We start from the raw sequence: 18,171 nt of genomic DNA, 5'->3' as shown, positions 1-18,171 counted from the left end.
TCAATCCAATGAATACTCAGATATTAGGTGAGTGAGGGCGGAAATTATAACCAACACCTTCCCCACTAGGGGAAAATGTTTGAACAATTTTCAAAATTTAATTTTAATTAAATAATAATTTGACTTTAAAAGTTGAATAAAGCCATTTTGTGAGAGCATAATACTATCTTTGGAACAATGGGGTTTGAAACATGGTTTGTAAAAACCAACAAAAAACATACAAAACAATGCTAGTCCTTAAAAATATGGCACCCATAATGCCAAAACTCTGGAACAAATAAAAAAAAGTCACAAAAATTTTAGTACTAAGGAACAAAATAGTCCCTGAGAATCATCTGGACTTTTTTCATCTCTTTTACCTTTCCTTTATGTTCTAAAATTCTTCCATGCAATACAATTGTTTTTAAACCTACCATATGAATTAAGATTGTTAGACATTTTTAAAGATAATGTTATAAAAGCAACTTTCTCTTTTTTCAGATTTTATTGAATTAAAAATTGATATAAAAACTGACATAAGGAGAGCCATTCAAAGTAGGACTAGGGTCAATACTGCAGAAAAAACATCTTTGCTTTTATGTTTAAACTGGGTCCAGCTTTGAACTGGGCCAAATTGTCAACATTCCAAGAAACTGACAGAATGAGAACATACTGCTTGAAAGGACTAAAAGAGTTAACTTCTACCTACATTTACCTTGTGACACTTTCACCTGACCATCACCTCATTCTTTTTTTTTTTAAATTTCTGACTTCTGTACCTACTCAGAACATGTTTTAGATTTCTACCCAAATCTGTGCTCCCAAATTGTAATTATTTGAGCCCAAATAAACCCACTTTGCCCTTTTAATGGCCTCTTGGATTTTTAGGTTAATCCCTTTAGGTTAACAATATCATTAAACCAAAGAGATGCAGCTTTCACAGAAGTTTTCTCAATTTGGGGGGCATTTTATAATTTGGGGGGCTACCCACACTATTATAATAATAGCAATAACACAAATGCATTGCATGTTTAAATCAAGTCACACATTATGTCGAGAATAATTTCCTGCATTTAGTGGATATTTCCGGAACCTTTGTCACACAGGTATAAACTTCCTCTTTGTCCTGAGGTGGAAGACTTATGAGTGTCTCAGTGATGGGTATGGTGTGCCAATGTACACCTGAAGATGGTGTCATCCTATACCTCCTAAACATATACAGTGTGGTAAAACAATGTTACCTCAATAAAACCTAAAATAAATAAAAATAATTAAAGAAAGTAAAAATCAAAAAAAAAGAAAAAGAAAGTAAAAATCAGAGAAGTTACTTAACAGCTTTTAAAGTATCACCATTGGTAAAAACAATGGAGCCAGGACCAAAGACCCAATGTGTCAAATCAATTTATCTTAGTATTTTATTATTATTTATTTATGGAAGAAGGTAATGGAAATACTAAGTGTTCATGGCTAGTCTTTTCTGTGAGCCAGAGCCACCGACACCTTCTACCTTTGAACCTTAGGGTTACATGACGTATGTCTCCGCAGAGATACAGGATCTTCTCCTTTTCCAAATTCTCTATGCCTTGTTCAATGTCTCTTGCTTTGATTCTGATTTTCTCCAATCTGAGTATTTGTGAAACTGACCCATTCGGTCCCATATTTTGATTCTACCCTCAGGTGTTCTTCCTCAATTAGATAGTAATTATCCTCTGTATGAACCCTAAATGTTTGATGTTTATTTAATGAAGTGAACAACCCTCAATCTCCTAGCAAAGTGTAGTTTCACATATATATTATTTTAACAACTAGTTCATTAGAACCTATTTTGCCAAGCAGTATTACAGCCACCAGGGTAAAGTAGAAACAAATACAGGCAAAGTCTGTTTTGAAGAAAATTTGCAAGAATGACAGATATTAAGCCAGTAGATACATCAATAAAACAATTCCACGTAAAAAAATAAATACTATGAAGACAACAAAATAAGATCATGAAATCATGGTGACTATTGGTTGTCTCCTGAGTGTTGTTGCTGGTAGGATTGTCAGAACAGACCTTTCTAGAAAGTAGCATTTGAGCAGCAAAATGTGAAGGTGATTGTGGCTGACATAAAGAGTCCATGATGAAGAGAGAAAAGCTGAGGTCTGCAAGAAGGTCTAGCATCAGCTCATTCATGTAGAGGTTTAGACAACTAAGTGAGACAATGGGGTTTGATTTTAACCAGCCAGTTACAGGATTTAATTAAAACAGTCAATAACTAGGCTTCATTCAATTTTTAAAAAAACTCTCTGTGATGATGGACCCCATGACTATTCTCAAAGAAATGAGATGGGGGACACAGTGCAGGGTTATGTGGGTAGAAGTCAGAGAGGAGTTTCATATAGAATTCATTCTGCAGGCATAAACCTGTAAAGCACAGCAACGGCCTGGGCTAGCATGTGAAGGAAAGAAACGACTCATTCTCTAAAGGAGGAAAATGAAGAGCAAGGTGGCTTTTCATGCCACCTTTGGTGTGAATCAACCCACATGTCTTCAGTAAACTTATTGCGAAACTGACATGGAAGCAGGAACTCACTGATTTCAAGGCTTTCCTGCCCAAGTGTATTCAATGTTCTTTATTATAAAAAAGAATCACATCCTTTCTAAATGGGAGTATGGCATTATTTAAAGCCCTGAACAGAATTAAATATATAGTATAATGACATATTTTTGAGTTTTAGGAAAATGTCATACATACAATCCTCTTACACATTGTTTCCCCAAATATCACTTAAGTGTATACAAAGTGCTGAATTATTATATATACCAATATGATAGGACATATATTTAATGATATCAACACGTAGCTTTCTTTTCACAAATGTATACACTGCTGGAGAAAGAAGTGATAGCATCAATCTTTACTTTTACATTATGCATTACAACTGATGTCTTTATCTCTCTTTCCATATCACACCTACATGGGAGATACTAACACAGTATTAAAAATGCTTTTGGATCTTCATTATTTATTTTCCTCTCTAACCAAAAGTGAAGTCTCCCACCTGTGTCTTGACAACTCATTACTCAGGTTTTAAACAAAACTTGTCATAGCACTTTGCATTTTAGATTGCCATAACTATGCCTTTATTTAATATATGCTATTAGATTGCACATGGATTTCAGGCACAAATTAAGTGATGATTTTCTATATCACCATTGTAGCCACCAGACATGGCATTTAGTCATAACTCAATACATGTATTGAATGAATGAATGAATGAATGAAAGAATTCTAGAATTTTCAAGTGACAACTACCTGATTTGTCAACAGTTTTATGCACAAGCACACATAGGCACAAATACTTTCAAAAAGTCATACCTCCCAGAGTAGCAGATAGCAAGAAATGTGTCCCATATTTCTTGATAAGATTTTCTGTGATTTGCTGAAGGGTAGGCCGGCGTCCCAACAGTCTTATGTTGCGGAAGAATTCAGGGGCAAGAGGCAGAGGGGAGCCAAGGAAATTTCTTCTTTCAACCGCAAGGTTATTTACTTTCCAGCGGCCAAACTCCCTGAAAAGCAAATTTATTTTTATTCATAAATACAAAATCTAACTGAATGTTCTCATTTGAAAAGTTCACTTAGTATTTTAAGTGGGATCACTACATTACAATAATTCTTTCTCATGAAAGATGTCCTGTTCTGTGAGTAGGAGAAGGAATACTTAATGATAATTTATTTAACTGAAGTAAATATTCTAAAACCAAATCAAGAAAAAATGAGCCACTGAAACAGCTCTCACCACACCCCCCAAGATAGATGTGCTCATAATAATGATTTCATTATGCATAGAATAAGAATGTAGAATTTTTAAACGAAAAATAAAATAAAGTAATATATATAGATGTTTCATTTTATAAGGGAAATTGAGAACTAAAGAATATATTTATTTCATCACTCTGATAACTTCTTCCTCTGTTCATTTAGGAGTAGGAACTGATAAAACCTCAATGGTATTATGGATCTACAGAGGAACTTTGAAAACATCATCAAAAAAGAAACCTGTTTTTAAAAAAGAATTATTGTATATAGCATTTTAAAACCCAAATTCAACTTGATTAGCGATATATCATGATACGAAAAGGTAGATTTGGCTAAATTTAAGAAATGACAGGTATGGATATAAAAGGTGTATATAGAAAAAAAAACATGCATTTGTATTCAAGTAAAAGTAATCTAATGATACTCTACCCCCCAAAAAAAAAATAAAATCTGGTGAAACTGGCATCTCTTGAAATCAACTACAGATTTTTTCGTGAGGATTGATCTGATAAAAATTCACATTCCTTCCACAGGGAAGAATTCCTTCTTCTGGGCTAAATACTCTGCAGTGTGTTATTTAACAAAATTGAAATTTGACAAATAAAATGTTGGTGAAATATTTTATGATTATAAACCATAATTATACACTTGCTGTCAAAAAAATGCCTGTGACGCACTAGGACCATTACAAGAGGACATGCCTGGAACCAGAACCATACTGTCCATGTTCAAAGGGAGTTCATATTCCAGAGAAGGAATGTACGATATGGAAAATAAATAAGGACACTAAATTAAATTCAACTTGTGGTTAAGAGCTGAGAGCTACTGCAGATAGCTTGCTGGGACGGCAGCAGAGCTGGGGCATTGTGGTTTTATTTTACTTTAGGTGAGCAGAGAGGACAAATCTGGGGCATGGTATCTGATAATTAGACAGCCTCTTATGGGGGAAAATATTGCTAGATGCAGGGAAGCAAGGTAAAAATTTAGAATAGGGGGCCTCCCCTGGTGGCGCAGCGGTTGAGTGCTGGGCTGCTAGGCTGCCCGCAGCTGCCAGCGAGGGACACACACACACACACACACACACACACACACACACACACACTATTTGTTCTTCCAGAACAAAGAGGAAATCGTTCCAGACCTGGTTGAAGTCAATAAGTTTTTGTTACCTTTTTTTCCTTCTCTAAGAAATTCACCTGAATTTATTTGTACAATTGTGTGTGTTCCATATATTCAAAATTATAAGGGAGAACACAAAATAGAATGTTGTAGTACTGACATATTACAAAGCATTTAGTAATATGATATTTTTAAGTTAATTTATTAATTTATCTAAATAAGTTGTTCATTAATTTCAAAACTCACAGGTTTATCATCAAACATTTACTTTTTTTATTTACCAAAAAATATTTACCAAGGGGAATAACAAAACTTGAAGCCAAATTTTTGGTTTAGCTTTATCCATGTTTAAAGTGATAAATTTACAGAGACTCATAAGTATATAACTCACATATTAAGATATGAGCTAAAAGGTGAGTTAATTGGACTTAAATTACCAAAAAGGTTAAATCAGCAGCAATATTTTACCTGCCATATAAACTCTTTCTAGATTGCTTTGTATTTATTAGATGACTGTGGTTAAATAATTATTAAAAAAGTGTAATTCTAGCCTTCCTCCCTTCCTTATCTTTTTTTAACAATTAGCAAATATACAAATGCAGGTTGATTATTCAAACTGAAGTATCTTTTATTTTCTTTAGTTTTTCCTCGTGTATTTGAGAAAAAAATAGATGTAATGTAAAAGCTATCAATGGATATAATTTTCTGAAGATAGATTATAATAGTGATTTAACAAGAAAATCCAATTATGATTCACTATTTATTTTCTATTATTACAAGGAATCTTACTAGCAATATAAATGAAGGTAAGAAAATCTCTGATTGCAGGATTCAAATTATACTCAAATAAAAGCATATGAATAAGTTATAATTCAGACTTTAAAAATGTTTTTGGTGTAAAAATACAAGGGTGTTATAGCTTATTCAGCACAAAGTTAGCATCCAACTTTTTTTTTTTTTGGGGGGGGGGAAATGACTGTTATTGGACTGCTACTGCTTCATCTCCTTTAGAAGCACATACATTGTAGGGCTATGAGGAGCTGACTGTGGACCACCTTCCAGAGAGTTCTTTTCAACTATCAGCTGCTTTTTATTACCTCAATCTGTTAACCTCGATTAAGTTTATAGAATCAATTCACCTTCTAAAATTTCAGTTGAAGAAAACATTTTGTCAACCCACCTGATTAATTCTCTCTCATACAACAGCAAAAGTAAAGGACAGATTCAGTGAGTAGCACCAAACTGACACTAAAACTGAAGCAAATAATAAATAAACCACTATTTTAGGAATGATAGCAAATTGTTTCTTTAATTTCAAGAGCTTTATCTAAAACTCTTCTATAGATTTTTTGATATTTCACATGAAGAATAATTTGTGAAGAAAGCATAGATGTTGAGAGCTGAGGTCTCTCATTTTCATTCACATTTGGTTTGTATTTTATTGATTCATGATCACTATTATAATTTCTATAAATTTTGGTGAAAAGCCAGATAGAAAGTACCAAAATATTTCTGAGAAGTAGTGATAAGAGCACTTTAAGTGAAGGAAACCATCTCCAGACAATTAAATACCATAATGTAAGTAGTAGATATTAGACATGAATGCAAATACACAGTATCTCTTTATGCGGGATATAAAATAAAGCAGTGCTACAGAAGACAAAAGGACAGTGCTGAGGCAGAGGAGAGACCACTATCAGTGGGTTCTCACACATATGCACGACTTCAAAACCACTCACACTCAGGCAACACCATTGGGGGTTATTTAACAAACAGGGAAGACAAAGTGTTTCTAAGGCCAGAGGTGGCTGGCTATCTCACCCCAGAAGTTCCCAACGAAAGACTGCTCATTCAAGATGGCACTGTCCTGTCAATAACGGCCTGGAGCATAGCAGTTGGAGATGCTCTCAGGTCAGGCCACTGACATGACATCGCAGCAGGCCACAGCAACAGTCTGAAGGACAGGCTGGCCATTACCAGACCCAGGGCTAGAGAGCAAAAGAGGCAACAACACCAGGAGGCAGTGCCAAATTATCAGAAGTGGTGGACAGCTCTCAGAGGTGACCTGGGCACAGAGTGTCAGTCACCTGTCAACAGAGGGGGATAGCAATGGCCAGTAGTGCCATCACCAACCTCACCAGAAAGCAGTATCAAAGACACCAATGTTAACAGATCTTTGGGACACAGGCTGAGGTTCATGGTGCTCCTTTCAGATAATGTCAGAGGTGGGGCTGGAGGCTTGTGCAGATCTCTGCAAAGGTCTTCAGCTACTCTTATCTTTTTGGAGGTTGGCTGCTAGAACTTTCTTCTTTCTTCAGATGTCAGGAACAGAATGCCCTAAGCCAGCTTCTGAACTGCTTTATGTCCTCTCCAGGGTCGCCTACCCTGCAAGCCTGATCTTACCCATTTTCAACCCTAATTAACTGATAGGACCATTTAGCAACCATCATCTCATTCTTATTTTTTCCAACTGAATAATTAACTAATGAGCTGAGCTTGAACCTGATTGGTTCCTTTAGCTCACACCTAATTGGTTCATTCTATAATCCAGGGGCCAAATATAAAAGGGAAAACTTGGTACCTGCATAGACCTGCCCTACCCTAACCTCAGGGCAGGCTTATGGGCTGGTGGGCTATGAGGAGCCCCAGCCCCAGCAGAGCTGGCTTCAGTGGTGCTGGAGGCACTCTGCACCCAGTACCCCTTCAGCAGAACTGGGTATAACTGGACATAACTGAACTGGATATAACTGGACAGGGGTCCCAGTTGCTGCAGGGTGGGCTCTGCTGGTAGCGCTCTCTACTGCTTGTAGCTCCAGCTCCTCCCTGCAGTCCTAAACGTAGGGCTGTGTGGGGCTCGCTGTTGCCTCCTCTGCCTAAGTTTGCCCCCGCACAAGACAACCTTGACATTGCAGCCCAAGCGGGGCTGCATGCCCTTCTGGCAGCCTGAACCCCAGTGGGGCCACTGGTGGCAGGTGGTAAAATGCCCACCACCTGCTGCTGTTTGCTTCTGGTTATACTGCCCACAGCAACATGCTTCTGAGGGGTTTTGCTTTGGCGCTCAAACCTGACTAGTGGTGAGGTGGCCCTCAAGCCACTGACATGGGCCTTCGTGTAGCATCTTGCAGCCTTCGGCTGCAAGGTAGTGTGGGTGCTGTGTAGGGGCAGTACTTCTGAATGGCCGGCAGGAAACTCTCACTGCAGCTTCTGAGCTTTAGAGTCTGTAGCACTCCATCCTGATGTTCCCAGGGAGGGGCTGCCCACAGGCAGCATGCTAAAGTGAAGGGCAGGAGACTCCCAATACTGCTGCTGCTTCAGGAGTTACACACAATGGATACCACCTGCTGCACACAATGGGGCGGCCATTCAGCCTCCAGGCACGGAGACCCAGGCAGGAGGCCAGGCAAAGCCAGTTGTGTTCAGCAGCTTGTGCTGCAAAACTCAGGTTTCAGATACAGGATACGATTGCAGTTATTGGTCTCCTTCAGTCAATAGGATTTACTTTGTCATGTGGTTTACTTTGACCAGTCAAGTATAAACAGGGATGTTGAGCCTGGGACTCAACATCAGCCTGGGTCCTTGATCAACAAGGACTAGAAATGACATCACTTAACTCCACCCCTCAACTGTCTAGGATGAACAAGTTCATGAACTAAAAATACATTTTACTGTGTAAAGTTTCCAAGATGATCGCATTACTACTTGGTTTATGTGCCTAAGTTCTAAGAACCTAATCTACTACATGATGATGAATGTATAGAGAATATTTTGACTTGAGGATAGACGTGGTTATAAAGAGCAATGGTTGTATATAAATTAGAACCTTATGGGTGGATCTCTTTTTCTTTCTGAAGATAACATTCACCTAGATTGCAACTACACCATGAAGTCATCATTTTGGAAAACAAATCAATGGAATGCTGAATTGAATTGCTGATGGGACTGATTATCATAATGAGAACATTGTACCTAAAGGCATCTCAGAATTTCATCAGATGCATTGTGTTTATATTAAATAAGACACTGTTGTATCTAACTAAATGCTACATTCTACCTGAAGTCTTCACACAACATACATATCTTCCCATCATAATCTTTTGAGGTATTTAAATGAAATAGATACAATCATTAGAGCTTAATGTGACTCAGCTCCTTTAGAAGCACTACGATTTTAGAAAACACACAAATAAGCTATAACCAGTTCAGCCGTAACATTACTTTGAAAATGTTTTTGTGGGCTCTACGGAGCACCTATTAGTGGATGAGAATTGTATGTTTGCTTGCTAACAATTCAGACTTGCAAGTATCTGTTATTATGTATGCAGTGTCTATGTAATAGTTACTTTTCTACAACAATATTTAAAATAATTTTATCTCTAATCATCATTTAAAAGGTGGGAAAAAAGAATGATGTCAATAAATTTCATTTTAAATCAGAGTTACATCATTGTCACATTGCCATTGGCCTTTGTTAGCATTTCAAATCTATGTGGTAATTATGTGATATTATTCTGGCAATCATTTAAAAAATAAGTTCTATGTGAATACATACTCAATGCATTTTAATTAACTACTTTTTCATTATACATATGTATTCAATTTCTAAAAAGTATCAAATGCTTCATTGTTTATTAGAAATTTTAGATTCAATATAAAAAAAAATCCTCACCAAAAATATTGACACAAAAATATTGACACAATCAGATGCAGAAGTTGCTGACAAGACTTAGATTTTACAGTTAATTTACACTAAATAAAAGTTGCATGCCTGAAGCCCTGAACTATCGTTAGATTCCTTTTCTTAGCACTATATTTGCTGGCTTATCATTTCAATTGCATCAATATTCATTGAAATTTGCAGAAACAACTGAATATTAAAGCAAAACATATTACCCAAACACTAATCTACTGTGAACAAATCCAGCATGAGAATCATAAATTGACTTGCCAATCTTTAGTAGAAATAATACTCTAATTACATCTGTAAAATCATACTGATCTTAAGAAATGCCACTAATGATCAATACTAGTTTCCGATAATTCTGTTATATATAACTCTTAGGTATAAAATTGGCTCTTTTAACCGTTCTTCTGTATAGCTTCCACGTGCACAAATGATGTTATTTTCTATTTGGTTATAAAGGGAATCATTCCTAATGGCCTGGTTGACTATGGCTCTGAAGCCAGTGTTTTGAAAGCAGCTGCATGCTAAACAGTTGGCAGGAAACAATATCTACTCTCTTTTGCCCTCCTGCCCCTTGATACACCAGTCCTTTATTTTTTTTTAATTAACAGAACTGAGGTTTTTAAAGCTTGTGGTGCATTTTTAGATGATTCTGGGAATTCAGCAGAATGAATCTATAGAAATTCTACAGAAAAAATTCTATAGGAAAAGCACTCACACAGATGAATGTTCAATGTTCACATACAGGATTTTTTAGAGTACCATTAATGATTGGCTATATTTTGAATGAGCTGCCAAACTCAGAGTAGATTAGACAAATATAGTAAATAAATATAAATATATTAAAATTTTAGGATTAGGTGACTTAAATATATGACTTAATTTTATCTTACATGGTTCTATATAATTTGCTATTGTTTAATAGAATTTTGTTAAAATTTAAAGGTTTAAATTGAATACCTCATATTCAATTATCATAGTTACTGCCAATATTTCTAAATGAAATCCATTTAACAGGAATATAACAGTGCCACATATTTATATTCATGCAGATATATATGTATACATATAATATAGAAATATATAGTCCATATCTAAATTAGACTCCTTTTTTGAATTGTATGTTGGCAAAAGTTTGAAATAAAATATATGTGTATATGCTGTTAATAAATTACTGTCTAAGATAAAGAAAATTATGTAACAAGAAAAAGCTATACCTTCTATAGATTGGAAGTATAGATTAACATGTGCCTAAATATTATTTCAAAATGATAATTATGTTTCATCAATCACATTCATAAAATTACATAGATGTGGTATTTATTGATCAAAGTAGGCAGGTCAAGAGACAGATTTAACTGACCTAAAATAAAATATCTACCCTGATTTTCTTTGAACAAAAAGAAATTAAGTAATACAAGTATTTCTTTATGCATTTATACCACAAAAGTAATTATTTGACACAAGTAATGAGTTGAAAAAATTGCATTTCATACATGAAACATATGAATATTTAAATCTTTTGGAGGCACAATGTTAGTTTTTTCAGAGAATGGATTTAGCAATTAGATAGCTGAGTTTCAAATCCCATCATCACTGTTTCATTTCACAAAACTTTAAATTTGGGCAAATTCTTGAAATCACTGCTATCAAGCCACCTCATTTGAAAGTATATGTAGAGTAATACTGACTCCATAAAGTTTTTGAAGAAGTGGAATTTGTAAAACTTAAAGTAAATTATACAGGAATGATATTTTTAATAAATTATTTGTTAGTAAATTTGGTATGTGTCCTTATGAAATCAGACATTTTTTCTTAATTGAGGTAATACTTATTTACACTGAAATTGATTATCCATGTCTAAATTGTTGAACATATGTTGGCAAATTTTGATATAAAATGTATTCATACCGGCTGTTAATAGATGACTGTCTAAGATAAAGAGAACACTGTCTGCAATTTAGAATTACAGGCTCACACCCTTTTCATGTGTGTTACCGCACCATACCCGCCACCAAAGAACCCATAGTTCTCCACCATCACTGTTTGTGACCCTTCTGCATTTAGTTCTCCAGTCTCTTTCTCTATCTCTGATAGCCTCAATTCTACAGTCAGATTTTTAGGACTTGTTATTGGATTGTTATTATTATCAGACACTTTGTTGGATGTCTTTACATACCACATATAAGTGACAGCCTCTATTATTTGCACCTCTCCTCACTATTTCACTTGGTAAAATTCCTTACAGTTGCATTCATGTTGTAGCAAGTGGCAAGAGAGTATATAAATATACATATAGATATAAATATGTATATATAATTGTTAATAGCTGAGTAGTATCCCATTGTGCATATACAATGCATCTTCCAAATCTATTCATCTGCCTTTGGCCACCATACTTAGTAGTGCCCCAATGAACACAGCAATGTGTGTGTGCCTTTGAATTAGTGTTTTTGCTTTTGAGGGGGTAGATGCCTAGGAATGGACTTGCTGGGTCATATGGCAGATCTATTTTTAATATTTTGAGAAATTTTCACACTGTTTTACTGGGCCAGTCTACATTCCCACCGAAAGTTTGCCAGAGTTCATTTTTCTCCACATCTTCTCCAGGACTTTTTTTTTTTTTTTTTTTTTTAATATATATGGGTCATTCTCACAGGGGTGAGAGGGTATCTCATTGTGATTTTGATTTACATTTGCCTGATGATGTGATGATAAGCATTTTTTCATGTGCTTATAGGCCTTCTAATACCTTTTTTGGACAAGTGCCTATTTAACTCTTCTGTCCATTTTTGATTGGATTATTTGTTTGCTTTTTGATGAGTTGTATGTGTTCTTTATGGTTTTGGATATTAGCCATTTGTTGGAGGTAGGTTGAGTCATTATTTTTCCCATTTCTGTTGTTTTGTTTTAGTGTCTTTTATTTTTAGTGATAGTTTCTAGCCCTGTGCAAAAACTATTTAGCATGAGGTACATCCAGTTGCTTATATTCTTTTCTGCTTCACTTGCTGTTGGAGATGAATCCACAAAGACATCACTGAAGCCTGTCACAGTGTGTTTTGCCTGTTTTCATCTATTTTATGATTGCAGGTTTTATATCCAAGTCTTTTATCCATTTTAGTTAGTTTTTATTTATGGATTGATTGATATAGTGGTCTAGTTTCATTCTTTTACAATAATACACAGATATACATATATATACATATATATGCATATATTTTTATACCATTATGAAATCACATATTTTCTGTCCCAGAGTTCCTAGTATATTATGTGTGCATGTGTGTGTATACACATATCATGCATCTGATCAAGGTAATAAGTCTTAGGGCAATTAATAAATACATTTAACAAAATAATTTATAAGTGAAGCCATACTCAAAGATCATGCAAATTGCTGTACTTGGTCAAGGCTCAGACTATTGTTGAATGCTCTTGAGGAAAGATTAATGTCAACAAAAGTTACTTGCTAATGAAAAATTAATCTACTTTTTGGTAATATATTTAAATATTAAGCAATTATTTTATTGAGATTTCTTTATGATAGTATAACCTATACATTAAACACTGGATAAAATATTCATAAATCATGGATTGTGTGAAGGTAGCTAACCAATTAAGTATCTGGACTTGCGTGTAGTAAATGATAATTTCATATACTGCTTCACTTTCAATAACATGAAATAAAATGCAAGATCAAAGCTCTTATTTTAAAAGTAATTATATTTTAGAGGCAGTGAATAAGAATTTTCAATCTTTTTATAAATATGTCTCATTGTTATAAAATTAGTTTTTAATTATAATGCAATTTGCTAGAATATATTTTTTTCTGAAATAAGTTTTAAAATAGCTTAAAGAACACATTTCTTAAAATGTTATCATTTCCCACACAGTTAAGAAATAAAAATGTGTTGTAGTAGGTGACAGATACATATAATTGATTTCAACTCATTCTTAATTTTATGTCTTTTGCATCCACACATGGCAAGGAGGTTGAAAATGTGTTTTATAACAAAATAAACTTTCAGGAAAATGTGTAATCTTAATTTTGCTAGGCATAAATTATTCATTCCTCAAATTATAACTTTTCACTTTGAATCAGACTTGAGTTGTCAGAACACTATTTTCCACACATGAAGCATGTGAAACATAAACTGGTAATGTCACCTTTTCTAGATATTGCTGTCAGAATCTATGGATTACTAATTGAAACTTATTATCTAATAGGCACTTAGTTATCTTGTCTTCTTTGCAGGAATTTTTATAAAATAAATTTTTTAAATATCACTCACAATGTAAAGGCATCAAAAACATCAACAGTACATGGAAATCACATTCCTACCTGCCCCACCAACTATGACTCCAACTAATCCAATTTTTTTTATTATAGGTACTTGCAGCACAGTGTTTTCTTCCTTCCTAGTATCGACTGTGTTTGTGGGGTTATTTAAATAATGTCTGTCTCAGGCCTCCCTAGTGGTACAAGGGGTTAAGATGCAGCACTATGAAGCTATCCACAGCCACAGTAGCACAAGTACGATCCCCAGGCAGGGAGGTGACCCACATGGCACAGCAGAGCTCTCCTGTCTTGCCCACTGATCCTCTCAGCAGTGTATTTTAGTCAGTGTGCCTGTTCTGTTCCCCATTCTGTTTCTGGTGAATCCTTTCGCGCCCCCCCCCCCATGCCTCTGGCCTGTACCAAGTTCTTGTGTGCATAAATAAATAAATTTTTTAAAAAAATAATGTTTGCCTCTTATAAATACAATAGGCTCCATATAGACATGAATTAAGACCTCTTTCTTATGACCAACTAGTCCTAAAATTCATCGGTAGGACACAGAGTAGTCAGTCAGTAGTTGCATACTGAATTACCAAATGAGAACAAGCTCTCACAAGAGCTACCAATGAAATAATTATCTAAGTGAACAAAGGAATAGAGCTCCTATTTTGTGAGCATGCGCCTTGCATAAAATCTACAGAAAACTAAGCTCAGTAACTAAGCTATTCTCAGCTATGTTCTTTGAAATTTTGAGTGATTAAAAGATGACTTTATTTGCTTTAAATTGAGAGTCACTGATGATGAGGTTACAATCTACCCTCACTAAAAGCCAAAATATATATTTGAATATTGAGGAAATGGTACCATTGTACCCCTTGCACCTCTGGACTACACCCTAGCGCTCCTATGTATAAATAAATAAAATAAGCCTTTATTTAAAAAAAGACAAATGGCACAGGACATTATTAGTATTATTCTATTACAGAGTACCTCTGTAAATAAGATCACCTTCTAATACTTAAATACTGTATATATTCAAATACAGTGCAAACATTTTCTCAGAATGCAGAAAATATTCAGTGCCTATGTGCTAAATAGTATTGTAAATTCTCACTAGGAAACAAAGTTAATGATGGAAACTATTTTTGCATGTTTTGACTTTTGGTAGTGTGCATTACTTAAAAGAAATATAAATTAAAAATTTTAACATAGAAAATATATCATCATCTCACCATCAGAATGGTGATCGTAAGGAACATCTACTTACTGCTTGGGTAGGGGTTACACTTTGGTGTCCCCATGTGGATTGCAATGACACTGTGAAATAGGGCTCTCATTACCACAGTGAAGGCATCCACTTAAGCTGGTGGGGGACAGAATGATAACCAATAATTAAACAGCACATTTTAATTACTAAAGATTAAGCATCAGAAACAGATGGGAATTATATTTTTCTTAAATCTGATAGAAAGATCATGCCAAGAAAATCCTAGAGTATAATTAAAATTAGATTTTGTAGAAGGAATATTATGATGTTTATGTAAATATAAATTAAATGGTATACTGAAGCTATGAAGCTATCCACAGCCACAGTAGCACAAGTTCGATTCCCAGGCAGGGAGGTAACCCATGGAAGTTCATGGAACAGTATTAGCACAGAGAACATCCATGATGGGTGTGGGTGGTAATGTAGCGCTTCAACATTTACAGTTCTATAAACCAAACTTACCTTGATTTAAATAAAAGTATTCTTTTTCTTATTTTTTTAAAAGATTTATTTTTTTATTTTATTTTACAAGAACTGGGTTACAAGCCAGAGTCATGGAAGGGTGAGAGAATTCACCAGAGACAGAGCAGGGAGCAGAATAGGCTGATTGACTGAAATACACTGCTGAGGGGAGCAGCAGGCAAGACAGGAGCGGTCTGCCTTGCCATGTGGGTATCTCCCTGGCTGGCCGGGAATTGAACCTGTGCTGCAGAGGCTGCGGACAGCTTCACAGCACTGTGTTCAACCTGTGTGCCACTAGGGAGGCCTAAAAAGTATTCCTATGTGAAATAAAAATGCTATTTTCAAAAGTTGAAAAAAAAGACAATTTAGATGGGGCTAGGGTGGCTGTGGAACAGTAGGTGACCATGTTTTTTTAAGGCTGATATAGTCAGATGCTGCAACTAGGTAATACAGAAATCATAACAAATATAGACTAAAAGAGAAATGTGTTATGTAAAAATCCATGTTAAAATAAAAAAAAAAAACAGGTTACATTGTTGTGTATGTGCTAATATTGAAAAAATAATTTTTAGCACCCAAAATCAGTAATTTATTTCACCTCTGCAGCTTAAAATAAAATTGCACATAAGTATTCTAACAAGTGGCCCTACTCAGTCTTGTTTGAACTTAGGTAACTATTTTATAAATCAAGCATTAGGACTATTCTGAAAGAACTAGGTCAATTAAAAGTTAGTAAAGCCAGAAGTCCAGATGGTGCTCAATTCACCCAACTAAAATTAACTACCCTGGATTTGGCTCAGTCTCATTATTCAATTATTCATGTGATATATGTGAAAATCTGGCAAATTGGAAAATTGCCGGTAATTTACCCCATCAATGGGAGATGACTCAGTTCTCCTAATTACAGACTTAGAGACAATAAGTGTCTTCTCTTTCCCCCTAGGTATTTTAAAAAGCAACTGATTCAATTATAAAAAAAAAATTAACAATCAAAAGAAAATCACAGATCACTAAATTTTTTCCTACAAGTGAGCAACTTTAGTATCCATTCATATAAAAGCAAGTCGCCATCTGATATAGAAGTAACACTGTGTATTAAATAAAATGTTAAAGAAAAAAATGAAGCTTGAAGTACTATGTCTTCATACATCTTTAGATTTAATTGCTTTATCACTTTGAGTAAATGACTAAGTATAACAGTTAGATTCTTAATTTTCTATGCTGTAAAATCAAGCACATGTACTTAAAATGTCTGTTTTTTCAGATTTCTTATTTCCTGTTTAAAACTTACATATAATTCTGTAAAAGAAAATTTTCACACTTAGAACTTTTCAAGATTAAACATATCTCTAAATAGCTAGTATGTGATTCATCTTTCATACATTTTGAAAATATTCCCATACGAGCATATCATATGTATATACTTAGCTGTAAATGTTACTTATTTATTTTCTATTTTCCTTTCTTTTGGCAATATGCAATTGATACTCTGTGCAAGCAATGATAATTACAATCAACCATAACTTTATATCTGCCTTCTTACTGAAGACTCACAGTTGTCCTGTAAGGCACGTATAATCACTATTGATATTTTATACATGATGGAAATAAGGCAAAATCCAGTTACTTTCCATATCTGAAAGAGTTTGTAAATATGCACCGATGAACAGAAATATTTTGTGGGCCCAAATGGTATTGATTGAGTTTGAGCAGAAGGGGATAATAGTCATATGGGCAATGAACAGAACATAGTGGAGGCAGTGAGATTGGAACAGCATCTCTGAACTTGAATTGGCCACTTTGGAGGCCGCCATGGTTATGTGTATGTGGAAAAGAAAGCTTTTCAGAGGAAGCAAAAAAATGTGATTTTAATAATAATACGTGATACAACCTAGTAAAAATTACTGTCTTTTCAAGTTACCTTTTTGGATTAAAGCAAACACTGGGATTGTAGGGGCTGGTACTATTTTACAGAAAATGACCATGACCTTGATCTAGCTGATTAAGTTTGCAACATCACAAACTTCTCTGGGAAGAAGAGTTGTTAATTTTGGGGCTAGAGCTCACTTGCTTGGCACAGATAATCCAGATCTTTTGTACAGCAGTTAAGTTAGAAACAAGACTGAGGTAAAGATACTGGAACAGAGGCCTCCATGGTGGCGAAAGGGGTTAAGCACAGAACTATGAAGTTGTCCACAGCCTCTGAAGCACAAGTTCAACCCCAGCCAGAGAGCAACCCACATGGTGCAGCATATCTTTCCTCTCTCCCCTGCTGCTCCCCTCAGTAGTGTATTTCAGTCACTCTGCCTGTTCTTTCCCCACTCTGTCTCTGGTGAGTCCTCTCACCTCCACACCTCTGGCCTGTATCCCAGTTCTTGTATGCATGAATAAATAAATCTTTGAAAAAAAAAGATACCGGATCAGAATAGATGCTTTATATAAATGTTGCATCTCAAAGATAGAATAATTGCATATCATTCATAAAATGTTTTAGGATTTTAAGATATATTATAAAATATCATCTTGATCTTTATCATTGCTCATTTTGTATAGCCCTGCTAAATAGCAAAAATTACAATTGACA

At 34.9% G+C, this 18,171-nt stretch overlaps 1 protein-coding gene across 5 annotated transcripts in view; it reads right to left on the bottom strand.

Moving 5' to 3' along the window:
• Positions 1-18,171, bottom strand: part of BRINP3 (BMP/retinoic acid inducible neural specific 3) — a 332,718-nt gene that overhangs the window by 146,441 nt on the left and 168,106 nt on the right. For all 5 annotated transcript variants that reach the window (XM_054690754.1, XM_054690755.1, XM_054690756.1 and 2 more), the window contains exon 3: positions 3,339-3,529. In XM_054690754.1, the coding sequence (XP_054546729.1) occupies positions 3,339-3,529 (191 nt within the window). The remainder of the gene's footprint in view (positions 1-3,338; positions 3,530-18,171) is intronic.

The sequence above is a fragment of the Talpa occidentalis genome, unplaced genomic scaffold, assembly GCF_014898055.3.
Source record: "Talpa occidentalis isolate TD23 unplaced genomic scaffold, MPIMG_talOcc4v2.1 talOcc4.8, whole genome shotgun sequence".
Lineage (NCBI taxonomy): Eukaryota > Metazoa > Chordata > Mammalia > Eulipotyphla > Talpidae > Talpa > Talpa occidentalis.
This window is presented reverse-complemented; position numbering and strand designations above follow the sequence as displayed.